The sequence below is a fragment of the Brachionichthys hirsutus genome, chromosome 12, assembly GCF_040956055.1.
Source record: "Brachionichthys hirsutus isolate HB-005 chromosome 12, CSIRO-AGI_Bhir_v1, whole genome shotgun sequence".
In the NCBI taxonomy this organism is placed as follows: domain Eukaryota; kingdom Metazoa; phylum Chordata; class Actinopteri; order Lophiiformes; family Brachionichthyidae; genus Brachionichthys; species Brachionichthys hirsutus.
In genome coordinates, this window is record NC_090908.1 from 11,369,396 (window position 1) to 11,382,676 (window position 13,281).

The 13,281-nt window shown below is 50.8% G+C and overlaps 1 protein-coding gene across 1 annotated transcript in view; it reads right to left on the minus strand.

Annotated features, from left to right (window-relative positions):
* The window catches only part of sema5ba (sema domain, seven thrombospondin repeats (type 1 and type 1-like), transmembrane domain (TM) and short cytoplasmic domain, (semaphorin) 5Ba), a 41,182-nt gene that overhangs the window by 6,264 nt on the left and 21,637 nt on the right, over positions 1–13,281 (minus strand). Inside the window, 9 exon segments of the mRNA XM_068746603.1 lie at positions 125–272; positions 379–522; positions 1,261–1,445; positions 1,742–1,837; positions 1,839–1,860; positions 6,826–7,033; positions 7,115–7,322; positions 7,900–8,035; positions 11,943–12,228. Coding sequence (XP_068602704.1) covers positions 125–272; positions 379–522; positions 1,261–1,445; positions 1,742–1,837; positions 1,839–1,860; positions 6,826–7,033; positions 7,115–7,322; positions 7,900–8,035; positions 11,943–12,228 — 1,433 coding nt within the window.

The window sequence follows — 13,281 nt, forward strand, 5'->3', positions numbered from 1 at the left end:
TAGTTTATCATTTTCTGACAGCTCAGTTCAAAAGTTCTACCGTACATATCATAAATGTCTGCCTACGATCCATCAAGCCCCGTCACAGTGTGTGTGTGTGTGTGTGTGTGCGTGCGTGTCCTACCAGGGCACATCCCTGGCAGCTGTTGCCGTTCTCACAGGTACGGACCCTGGAGTGGACGCCTCCCCCACACTCGGTGCTGCACTTGGTCCAGGAGGCCCACGGGGACCAGAAGATGGGCTGAGGACAGGAAGCGCCTTCGTTGCAGAACCTGCGGAGGAAAAGTAAGTGAGAGCAAAAAAAACCCAAAAAAAAGTCACAGACAGGAAGTGATGACTTTTCTCCTGTTACATTCTGCTGAACCCGGTTCCCCTCACCTCTCATCTCTGCCGGGCCCCACGCACACACGCCCCCCGTGGCGGGGCGACGGGTTGTTGCAGGAGCGCTGGCGCAGCTCGAATCCCGTACCACAGGTCGTGCTGCACAGTCCCCATGACGACCAGGGTGTCCAGCCTCCATTTCTACGGCAACAGAAAACACAGAAACATCATTAGCAACCGATTTAAAGACGCTTCCGACTCGTGCATAATTATTTATCGGGGCTTTTAGTGTTATTGTTTCATGGGGGTGTTCCCTCATGCTAAAAGGGGAACAAGAGTCTTTGTCTAATCACGACTCCGATTCCAGCCTTCTGAAAACAGGAATACAAACAGCATAAAACACGGGGAGCTCATTTTGACATTCATTCAATTTGCTTAAGTGCTTTGTTCCCGGGCAGCGCTTCTCATGATTTAATTGCCACTTCCCGCAAAAGCGCAATTTAATTTTCGACACCAAAGATTGGATCTGGCAGAGCCGTCCGGTGGGATGTAGGTGCCTGAGCTCTTCGTCTCCGCTGGGGTTCACAGCGACGCTCGTTGGCCGAGGCAGCGATAGCGAATCTGGACTTGCTAATAATATTCCTCATGACTAGCGATCTTTTTCTCGTGTTCTGTCGGCGTGTAAATTGTGCCCCCCGTGGTGGAATAGCAGAGTTTAAGAAAAGAGGTTCTGGTCCTCCTGATCCTGGACCAGACTCATTTGCTAAATGACAGGTTCAATGGGATCAACCGTGGAATTTGCACAAGTCCAGCCTGGTGACGTCCGGAATCCGTGATGAGCCGACCAAACCTTTTCATTCACGACACGCTGTGGATCCTGATGTAACACGGGATGAGTCGGAGCAATAGAAACACGAATCGGTGTTTTCCTTTCCCCACCTGGAGCAGTTGGAGACTTCGATGGTGGGGCCCTCGCAGCTCTTGCCTCCACATCGAGTGGCGGGGCTGTCGCAAGACCTGGAGCGACACAAGCATGAGCTCACGCCGTCCGCGCCGTCGTCGTTGTTGCAGGGTTGCCACGCCGTCCAGGGTCCGAAAACTCCATCGGTGGTCTGGTTCCGCAGCTGAAAAATAAACATCCAACACGAGCCGGGCTATTCAACCGTCCAGCATGAGGGAACAGGAGGAAGGTCTGTGGGGCAACGAGGAGTCTCCGTCTAGGAGGATCGTGGTGATTTAGCCCCCCCCCACACACACACAGAAGACCCTCCAAAAGAAGTGCTTCCTAGTTGATAACGGCAGCAGGTTCGTATAGAACTAGAATACATCCAAGTTTTCAAGGGATGCCTGAGCAAACCGGGAATCTGATCCGATTCCCAGCAGGAACGAACCGTTGGATTCCTTAGAATAAACGTCTTACTGGACAAGCGGTGATGTTCTGCTTCCACTGGCTCATGTTGGAGCTGTCCTCCAGGGTGGTGCATCGACGCTGCCTGGAGTCCCAACCGCAGTAGGGGGTCCCTCGCCTCCAAGCACAGCCTGCAGGAGAGAAAAGGGAGTCGTCAGCATAGAGAGGAGTTAGTTTGTATAGTCGGTCCATGAAGACGGAGCGCATTAAAAGCGTTGGAGAGTCTGTTCTATCTGGATTCTCTGGACGGCCACCCAAGGCTGCAAAAAGTTTCAGGCCCAACAGGCTCCGATCAGAGGGTTCAAGAGTTTAGATGTTCCATTTGATCCTAACGAAACAGAGACGAGGAGGAGAATAATCCATAAAAGCTACAAATAATGACCTAATAAATAAAGTTCTCTCCACATCAGAGCACACCGGCCTGCTTTATGTTCATTATAAATAACAGTACGGGGACAAAACAAGACTTTCAGGATGTTATTCATCCCTCAGCTAAAAAGAAAAAACCCTCTCCACGGCACGTCACCCAAACAGTGAATAAATATTTGTAAGCCCCTCCAATAAAACCGAAGCTTAATGATGTCTAATTGAATTTAAAGCTGTTAATGACAAGGCTAAGCCACCAGAGCTGCTCTGGATGCCTCAGGAACGCGGGATGAAAGAATCCACTGCCTCTCGCTCTTCATCCAGCACGCACACACACACACACACACACCATTACAGGCACCAGCTGAGCGGAACGGTTAATAATTGTGTGCTTCAAAGATGGAGTAAATAAAGTTACGCGAAAGGCGGAGGCGGGAGTTGTTTCACGACTGATGACCTCTGACCTCTGGAGCGCCGGCCGACGTGTTGAAAAGTAACTAATATGGAATAATCAATTGAGCCTGTTTGATTGGTTGGATGGAGGTAAAGTGGGTGGGATGAAGGTGCCATTGGTCGACCAACAGTAAAGCCCATGAGAATAAACCAGAGCACACCGGCCTGCTTTATGTTCATTATAAATAACAGTACGGGGACAAAACAAGACTTTCAGGATGTTATTCATCCCTCAGCTAAAAAGAAAAAACCCTCTCCATGGCACGTCACCCAAACAGTGAATAAATATTTGTAAGCCCCTCCAATAAAACCGAAGCTTAATGATGTCTAATTGAATTTAAAGCTGTTAATGACAAGGTTAAGCCACCAGAGCTGCTCTGGATGCCTCAGGAACGCGGGATGAAAGAATCCACTGCCTCTCGCTCTTCATCCAGCCCCCCCCCCACCCATTCAGCTGAAAAGAGAAATCCTTGTTGTCGTGTTTTTCTTTGTTTTTTATTATTCCTTCCTGGCTCAATCCTTCCTGGTTTATTTGAAGAGCCCAGGAATCTCCCGGTGTTGATCTAGTTCTCTGTGCCAGGTCTGGGTCTCCGTGGCGAACCCAGCCTGGGCTCGGATCCAATAAAGTCATTACTGCATAGCTGGACATCAGAGGTGACCCCCCCCACCATCCGCCCCCACCCCGCCAAGAGTGAGACTGACCAATCACAGAAGGGGTGATGAAGAGAACATTCCCTGAAGACTTCCTTCATTCACCGCTAATTAAGCAGACCTATTTCCAAACATGCTGGATGCCCCCCCCCCCCAAAGAAAAAAAACAAAAAAAACAATAATAATAATGAGCTAAAATTTACAGTTCAGTGAAGCCAACAGTTCATTAGAGGGTGGGAGACGATGAAGGTCGACAATATTGCACCTTTGATTGTTTGACGCATTTTTCCTCCCAAAGCGCACGCACACACACACACACACCATTACAGGCACCAGCTGAGCGGAACGGTTAATAATTGGTGTGCTTCAAAGATGGAGTAAATAAAGTTACGCGAAAGGCGGAGGCGGGAGTTGTTTCACGACTGATGACCTCTGACCTCTGGAGCGCCGGCCGACGTGTTGAAAAGTAACTAATATGGAATAATCAATTGAGCCTGTTTGATTGGTTGGATGGAGGTAAAGTGGGTGGGATGAAGGTGCCATTGGTCGACCAACAGTAAAGCCCATGAGAATAAACCAGAGCACACCGGCGGCTGTCGCGGCAGCAGATCGGCGTCCATAATGACCAGGTGTCCACTCGCTTTCCAACGAGGCGCAATGGAGCGGAATAAAAGTGTGGATGACGGCGAGACACCCGAGAAAGACGTGAAGATTCGCTGAGAGCGCCGTTTAACGTCTCAAAATGACGGCGTAATTTCAGGTTGGTGCAGCCGATGCTTTTGTACCAGAACGCATCCAGCAAGTGGAGAAATGGGACAAAGCACATGTTTTTAGTGTCAGTGCTTCCTCCAAAAGTTTCTTTCATCAGGGGGAAAGAAGAGAGAGCAAAACGATGACGTCCCGACGGCGTTCATCTTCTTCTCTGACCTTTCTGGGGCCGTATAGAACTTCCGGCGTCTTCCGGTCCTGACAGCTCATCGCTTTAAAAAAAAATAAAAATAAACAGGGCCACTCTAAAAGTCAATTATAGAGGCGGCGTGATGGAAATACAAAAAGCTCATTTCTGTAACGGGCTGAGCGGAAAGGATGTTGGCGTGGACAGGAGGCTGAGTCTGCAGACACGCACGTGTGTGTTGTGTGTGTGTGTATGTGTGTGTCTGCATAATGAAGTGTGTTTTTGGTCGATCCCGTCCCATGCGAGCGGGGGCGTTTCTTTTTTTTTCTTGTTCCGGATGCGCCGCCATGTGTGAGAGCAATCGCTTTGACAAGGATGCGGGACATCGGGCGATATTTAATTCAGCAGCGTGGAGAACGATCAAAAACAAAGACGCCGTGGAACTCGGCTCGATGCATTTTTAAGCAGCCACTAAAACCCACCGGCCGGTGAAACGACGCGACCGGACGGATGGCGTCCAGAGATCTGAGTTGTGCGTTTCTATCTGGAGGCCGCAGCCGACAGGTGTCTCCTCCTGCTCCTCTCCCCAGGGGGGGGGGGGGGGGGGAGTCCGCCAGTGATGAATCAGACACCTCCAGCTACGGGGCCGCTCATACGTCCAATTAGGCCCGGTTGGAGCTGGGCTGAAGGCGGGAGGGACTCTGCCGTCAAATCCACAGACGACCTCCACGACCTTGCGCCGTGGACGGAAGGTGAATCGCCACCTTTCTTTCTGCACCCGCGTTATCGACTTTCATACCATTTCATAAATGCGTCCTCTGTGCGGCTCCATCTCCCTTCCTCTCACATCGGCGACGGTGAACTCCGGAGCCCCCCCCCTCCCCCCACTGACAGACTGGCAGCATCGGACAGCGGGCAAATTGGGTTTGCTGTGGGGGGAAAGGCCTTTAAGCCCCCCCCCCCCCAGACAGGGAAGTCCACATCCCAAAAGGGACGGATGCTAAAGCACCTGGCGCTGCAGCATGTCATGACCATTGGTTTTAACAAGCAGCCACACACACACACACACACACACACACACACACACACTGCAAATTGAACCCAAGTCCCTCAGGCGGAGAACCAATCACCAACAGGACAATTCTACCTCCTGCGATAAAACCGTCTTACACAAGCGCTGCAGGAGACCGGATTGGTTCCGTTTCCGTTTCCTCCTCCTCCTCACCATCATCCTCATAGCTCCTTTGCTGCTCCTTCCTCGTCGCCAACTGAGAAAAGTCTCAAAAAAGCAGATTCCAACTTTCGCTCCGTAACATCCGCGTGAAACGATTCCCCGTCTGACCGCCTTCGAGGTTTAACAAATGAGTAGAACCCAAAATCCAGAAAAGGGAAAAGCAGAGTGAGCACGCATGCGAACACGAGCTGGAGCCTTTGAGCAAAAAGCTACGAATCACCCCGAAAGAAGAAAAGCACTTTGGTTAAAGATGATGGTGTAATAATACGAGGGTTGTTACAGATCGATAACAAAGGAAAGCCGTAAACATTAAAAGCACTTAAACGTGATTGCGCTCCTTCCAGACGCGTTTCAAACTCTGCGTTTACAGGAAGGAAGTCTGCGTAACAACGATCCAGAGTCAATGAATCCGTTACGGTGCTTCATCAGTCACTGACAGGTTCTGACCAGTCCGTGAATCACGCCAGTAAATCATCATGTGACTGCGCGTTGGGGGGGGGGGGGGGGGGGTCCAGCAGCCCCGCTGGAGTCTGTCCAGCTGGATGGATGCATGGACGTGTGTGAACAGGTCGACCACACGCAGTACCTGCAGAAAAGCACAGGTGTCACGCCGACAGGCCCCGCCCACCGCTCCTGGTTCCGTTGGAGCCCACTGGACTCTGGGTTCTGCTCCTCACATCTCTTATCGCGCACTCGCATCTTATTAAAAAGCAACGCTTCCTCCATCTGATGGATCTGTACGTGCGTGCGTGCGTGCACGTCTGCTCTCATGTCTCTATAGGAGTTGGGATTGACTCGAAATAGCCCGCTGACTCATCAGGCGGTGTCGCATATGAGAGCTCGACCAACCCACACACAAAGCAGACTGCCCTCCATATACAGCAACACACACACTGGAAAAAAAAGGTAATATGTATGCTAAAATGAAGTTGCCTTTGAAGGACGGAGGCGGCTCGCCGTGGGCTCTGATTGAGATGCAGAAGGTTGGACAAACAGCCGGTGAGCGTTTCACCCCTCACTCATCCCGAGACGGCGATTTTCACATGAATAACACCGAGGCTGGAGATGGCCTCCCCCCCCCCCCCCCTCTCCCTCCTCCCCTCCTCCCCTCCTCTCTCCCTGTCTCGCACAAAACCGAGCCGTCAGAGGAACCTGACAGACACACCTTCCGTTTACCGTCTGATTCACACGCCAGAACAGGACATCAAATATCAGTACATTTTATACAGTCCCTTGACAACCGGATTCAAATTAATCCGATTCGCCAAATGAACAATTAAAAAGGAACTGTGTGTATAAGGCAGCTTTAGATTCAACGTTTTATTCGTGCATTAAAGCTTTAATCGCACAAACGTCCACACGGACAGAGTAGAAAGACACGACAGGAGGAGATTAAACCGCTGTAATGTCGTTGCTGACCACAGGGGGCAGCGCTGAGCACCCTGAATCAGACGTTCCCGAAGGCGTGGCGATGTTGTGCGTGCGTGTGACACTCACGCCTCCGTCTTGTAGCTGGAGCATCTCTCCAGCGGAATCTTCAGGACTCTGTCGTTAAGGCCGACGAACAGCGACCTGTCGCTGTGCAGGATCTGCAAGCTCAGGATTGGTTCTCGCACCCCAGGTGGGAGGAGCTCCATCTCCTCCAAGTAGCAGCCTTGCAGGTTCTTGTTGGGTGTCGCCAATGCCTTTAGGATGGTGCCATATTCTGAAGGACAAGGAGAGGACATATATAGTAGTAGGATAGCAGGGGAGATAAGCGCGCTACACCTTCTCGTCCCTGACTAACCTGTCCCGATGTACATCACGTGGTAAAGGGTGTCCATGCCCTGGACGATGTCCACCACCAGGTTGGAGAAGCGAACGTCGTCCTGCATGACCAGCGGATCGACGGACTCGGGCTGGACCACGTCGTTCATCAGGTAGAGCCTCTGGGCGTCCTGCAGGCTGCGCTCCGTCAAGCCCTCGTTGGGACCCTGGTCACCGATGGTCCCGCACTGGGGGGGGGGGGGGGTTGAATAAGAGAAGGACCTCACGCAGCCAATCGTTCCACTTGGCAGATCAATAATCCGTGTCTGGCTCGATGGTTTAAAGGCTTCATTCATTCTATTTGCAATAACTGCAACTTTTTTTTCCGGGGCTCTGCGACGCAACCCTGACGCAACGGCCTCAAGAACAATCTAACAAGACGCTGCGAAAGAATAAATACGAAACGACAGCCTTCTGAAAGCTTTGTGTGGGATGCGGAGCTCAGCTCTGATCGCAGCTGCTGCTCGTTCTTTGAGACTCTTGAAATGAAATATTGATTTGTTTGCACAGAGTCCAGTTTTGGCCCAAATTCTCCACGTTTCCGGCAAATCTGATTTCCTTTATCGGCGGATGTTCCGCTAAAAGAAATCTTCAGGACCCCTTGGATTTTTTTTTTTTTTCCAGCTACACACTAGTTTTCTGAAAAATCGACTTTTGCTTGAATTGATGCGGCGAGTGAATATTTATTTGTCAGGATCGAGGCTTCATTTGGCATAAAAAAAAAAGAAATCAAATACACAGGATTTAAACTGTGGCTTAACTGACCTGGAAGTTGTGGATGGGATTAGGAGTCGGGAGCCAGGTGGAGCGGGGGTTTTCCTGGGAACGGAAGGGCCCGTTGAAGGCCTGGGCGATGGCGCTCAGGTTGAAGGCGCACACGGCGGAGGCTGCGATGCTGTTGCTTTAGCGAGAGGAGGAGACGACAGGGAGAGAGCGAGCGAGAGAGAGAGGGGATGGTGAAAGAGAAAAAAAATATTATTTCTGCAACAATATTCCAAACTGCAACGGGGTTCCATCCTCTTAAATGGAAGTCCTGTCAGTTCCACCTGCGCTAAACAGGCGCTATACGTAGCATGCTGCCTTTAGCTGGCGGCTGAGCTATGCTATCATCGCTGCACAGTGAATGGGGCGATGGAATTAAGATGAGGATATGGAAGTCAGGAGCACAGATTGTGTGCAAACACACACACACACACACATTTTACTACACAGTAAACAGCTTGTGGGATGCTGATAAGGCATCGGTCGGAAGATAGTGAGTGATAACATTGTAGGGAGAGAGCCGGAGTGAGACGAGTCACAGGGAGCGGCTCAGACGACCCGGGCGGAGAAAGACAGATTGTTTTCGGGACGGAGTGTGGCGAGCCGTTTTGGTACCTCAGGTGAAGAATAAATCAGTGGAGGGCCTGCTGCTCACAGAAAACGGCGTGTGTCAGGGTTTGGTAAATGGTTCTGTTGGATCTGTGGGCATCAAGCCTTGGAGCGATTCGTTTAAATTCCCTTTATTTAAAGTTTTTTTTTTTAGCAGCATATTCACGCATTTAGAAACGACGCCTACAGATTTAAGGAAAAACATTTATAGTCATGGATTCTGTTATTTTGGGGGCAACAAAGGGTCATTTATGCTTCAGATTCAAAGAGGAAAAGCCCCGCGATGCTTCCTTTCACTGCTTTCCCAGAGATCCGGTTCAGGAAAACGCTGCTCCGGATGAGCTCCGGCGAACCGCAAAGGAACGTAGAGCCTGACGAGGAAGAACCCCCCCCCCCCCCCCCCTGCTGCTGCTGCTCACCGGTAGAAGGTCGTCAGTTCAATTAAACTCCAGGTACAATATTAAGGTGCAGCCCGGTAATGAATGCATCAGAACCTCAGCCAGGGTTCAGCGTCCCTTTTAATGAAATTAAACCCTCATCTAAATTCCAACAGGACTGCGTTTAAATAAAAAGGCTGCTCCCAGGGTTACGTTGGGGGGGGGGGGGTGAATATATAGTGCCAAAATCACAACACGACTTATGAGAAACTGCCTTTTAACAGGAAGAAACCTGGAGCAGAGCCAGGGACCAGAGGTGGGCGGAGCCTCTGCTTTGCTTGGCTTGGGTGAAAGAAGGGGGAGAGAGAGAGGGACAGGAACAGCGTTGTTCTCCTTCCGGTTCATGTTCTGTACAAATAAACTGGTTTTGACACATCAGCGGGTTTTTAGCTAATACACCTAACCTCATTCTGAAGGGGGGGGGAGGGGCAGAGAAAACTAGATTAAGGCCGATGTTTGAACCTGCGCCGCAGCAGAAAGGGGAAAAGCGCCCACTCAGCAGGAACGCCGTGGCTGCAGGGGCCAGAAATTGAAACGACGGTGCCAGAATGATCCGCATTTTTTAAACCAAACAGCGAACGGAACGGCCCCCGGTCCGAGACCGCTGCATTCAGAGTCCGGTCGGGCAACGCAGCTTCAAGAGGTGATAAATATTGATTATAACGAGATTAAAAACAGATCAATACAAAGCTGATAAAAAGGAGATATTTTGTGAGTTTGAGCTCGACTCAGTCGATTTAATCAAATGCAAATTGGAGCAGGCAGCCCGGGGGGGCTCCGCTGGGGGGGGGGGGGGGGTTCATTTCAAGGTAGATTTGATGTCAGCAACTTGATGTGACTGGAGGAGAATATTGTGCAGCTGTGTGGTTTGATTCGCTCGGCTGCTCCGCGTGTCATCCCTCAGCCAGTGTGTGTGTGTGCGTGCGTGTGCGTGCGTGCTTGCGTGCTTGCGTGCGTGTGCGTGTCCCAGTCTACATTCCACAGCACAATTCCCATTTCCTATAATGCCGTCATTCCGTCTGACATCAAGCTGAAAAGGAAGTCGTTTTTTTTTTTCACTTAACCTTGACTGGTTCGTTGTGACGAAGCATAAATGATTTTCACAGTAATCAACAACACACGATGCCCCCCCCCCCCCCCACACACACACACGCACACCTCTCTGATATCAGAAGTCCTTTCAACCCTCGTTTATACACCAAGTGTGACACAAAGCCGGAAAATGTTATGCTTGGCTTTAAAAAAAAAACGCTCTCTGAAAACGGCCTTCCAAATCACACGCTGACGTCCTCAAACCGCCTCAGCAGACGTCGGATGGGGGATTTGAGGGGACGGAACCGCAAAACGACGGCAGTCTTATAAGATAAATCAATTCTAATCGTTTCAGTCAAGTTACACTAATCAGTTTAATGGAGTCGTTTCAGCCGATCTGCTTCAAACCTCTCAGATACGAAACCTCATCCGATCTGGGGAAGCGGACGCGTCGGAGGAGTCCAGACAGAAACCGATAAGGAGGCTCATAATCAGTCAGTAATGGCGGCTTCGACAGGCTTGCTGCTGCTCCGGGTCCGGCCCAGCGTTAATTAAAGGACCGGGTCCGCGGGTCCATCAGTGTCCTTATTCTGCCGGAATGCTAAAACCGCCGATTCCAAACCGCTCTAAAGGTCAAAACGCCCAATAAAACGACAGCAGAATCGCTCCCTCTCATCCGAAGTTGGACCGGAACCATTCCTTCTGTTATTGATCGATCTGAGGCTCGTTACTTTCTGCAGCAGGTTTTACCACAGGGACAAAGTCCCATCTTTCCAGCGTCGCCCCGGGGACGCGGGTGAAATCCTTCAGACCAAACGAAGGGATTGAAACGCTCGTCCCTGTTTTTGAGATGTCTGCGTTGCTCCATTGAGGTCGGAGGTCAGCTCTGGGACCTGTCCCAGATTGGGATGTAGGGGGGGGTGGCGGATGAGAGCACCGTTCCCAGTGTCCCTGCTCCGGTTTAAAGCCCGATGCGCTCCCGGGAGCGGAGCTGGGGGCCTGCTCCATTCAGGCCAGACAGATGGAGGCGGCGTTTGCAGCGATTGCTTTAGTCTCTGCAGCCCCGATTAGGGAGGCGGTTTCCAGACAGCCGATGAAGAGCTTCGGCGAGGAAGGGCGAGCACGGAGAAGACAAAGGACGACGGACAAAAGCTTGGAGCTCAATGATTTTGCTCATTACTTCTTCTCATCCCCCCCTCTGACTATTTTCCATCCCTCATTGTCTCTCTCTCTCTCTTTCGACGGCTGTTCGACGGCGGCAGCCGAGCAGAAGATGAGCCAACAAGGATTCCATTTCTCCGCTGACAGGTATAAACGTAAAAACCCACACCCTCCCAAACGCGCCCCCTAGCCGCACCAGCAGCGACTCCCCACCCACAGTGGAAACCAAGGGGACACGCCCACGGCGAGGCCGGCGCTACAGCGAGCAGCATGGTTTGCGTCTTTTCCACCCCATCAAAAGTGAGAAAATGATTTTCTTTATTTTCTCGCCTCGAGAGGGAATCGCTTGATATTTGCGTGGCGTCTCAGTTCAGCAACACTCCAGCAATCAGCAGGAAAATGAATCCATTTGCACTTGATAGCTGAGAGTTTATTCGGCACAAATTTGTGTTTGGCGAGCGACCGCCATCAACCACAAAATATTTATTTTTGCCGTTTTTTGCCGTTTAGCTTATATCGCTTTTTTTTTGTTTTTAAAGGGATGTTATCGAAGATTTCAAAGTGATCCAAAATCTCTTCTGGATCATCACCAAAATTGTATCATCTGTTCCAGGAAACATTCCAAACATGTCCTGAAAATCTCATCAAGATCTGTAAATAACTAATGAAAACCGAACCTCCTCGGTGGAGGTAATAAAAGACTAAATCCCATCAGAATCAGAATATTTAAAGAAGAACTTTCATTAATTTCCCTCCAATTAGAGCGCCCAAGGATAAACAGACCCACAACTGCCTGCCTGCACTCACACGTTGGTGGTGAAGATGCCGTAGATGAGGTCTTGCTCTGGCAGGTAGAAGGTGCTCTGCAGCTCGTTGTAGTAGAAGGGGATCTCCCCCGAGCGGGAGCAGTTGAGCCTCGCCTTCACGAACGTGGTCCAGGTGTCCTCCAGGAGGAACCGGCCGCCGATGTCGTTCTTGCAGACCCGCGCCACGCGGGAATACACCGTCTTCCCGCAGTCGTGTTCCACGGCGTTCTCCCTCAGGAAGAAGAAGGTGAAGAGGCCGATGTCGTAGGCCGAGATGAAATGGGGCTCTGGCGGAGGAGGAAGGGAGACGATCGTTACACGGCGTCGCCGGGGGAAACGCGAGGAGGTCAACCGTTATCTACTAGATGGTGGCGCGGTGACCCCTTGATTGTTATAATAACTCCAGAGCCGAAAAGTCAAAGCAGTAAACGAGAGGAGGAGGAGAACATTTAAAATGTTGGTCAATCCATGGAGTTGTCTGTTGGACTGGAAGCCGCCGCAGATTTTATTGCCCTGGCAGACACAAGGGATGATGAATGGCCCTCCCAGCTGTGGGGGGAAGGGGGGGGGGGTCACCTAAAGCAGACCGAATGACAGTTTGAGAGGGACATTACTGTCATCCATTGTAAACACATGACTCATCGCAGAGTGCTGATTCATGGCTGGGAGCACGGACGGCGGATCCGAGGGAGGCAAATGTGAGTTTTCATGCAGTCATGCATCCAAAAGACGCTGCTTAGAGCGTCTGGCTCAGAGGAGCCGTTCTTCAGAGTCCTCGGTGACCTTTTGAACATTTAGTCATACGGGTGGATTTAGACGTTTGCATGAACAGCTTTTCTTCTGACACTATGTTGAATTAGAAGCCAGAATTCAGGCAGTAAATAAAAATGTGGTCGGTAAGTAACGTAAAACTGCACCGATCCCTCGATCCTCGATGACACGACTGATTCTGAGGATGCCCTTTGATGCGTTTTTTGACACATCGCCCCTCTCTTTTATGAGGATTACGTGTGCAAGGATGATGCAAACCCCTCCCGCTGTCGCCGCTTCGGTTTCCCGCCCGGGACGTGTTTTACGGCGAGTGACATCAGTCTCACACGCTCGCACAAAAACAAACATGAAAGCAGGATTGGATATTCATTTGCACAAATGGAGCCAGCCAAACAAATCACGCAATAAACTGAGGAAACGATGCTGATGATGTCACCCATGCAGCAGGCGTGGCCTGCTAGCAAAAACACGATTATAAGACGATCCAGGTCCAATCAGGTCATAAGGGTATAACGCGTGGGCCTTGAAGCGCCCGTCTGTGAAGTGCTTTGGCACAACTCGGGCTTCAG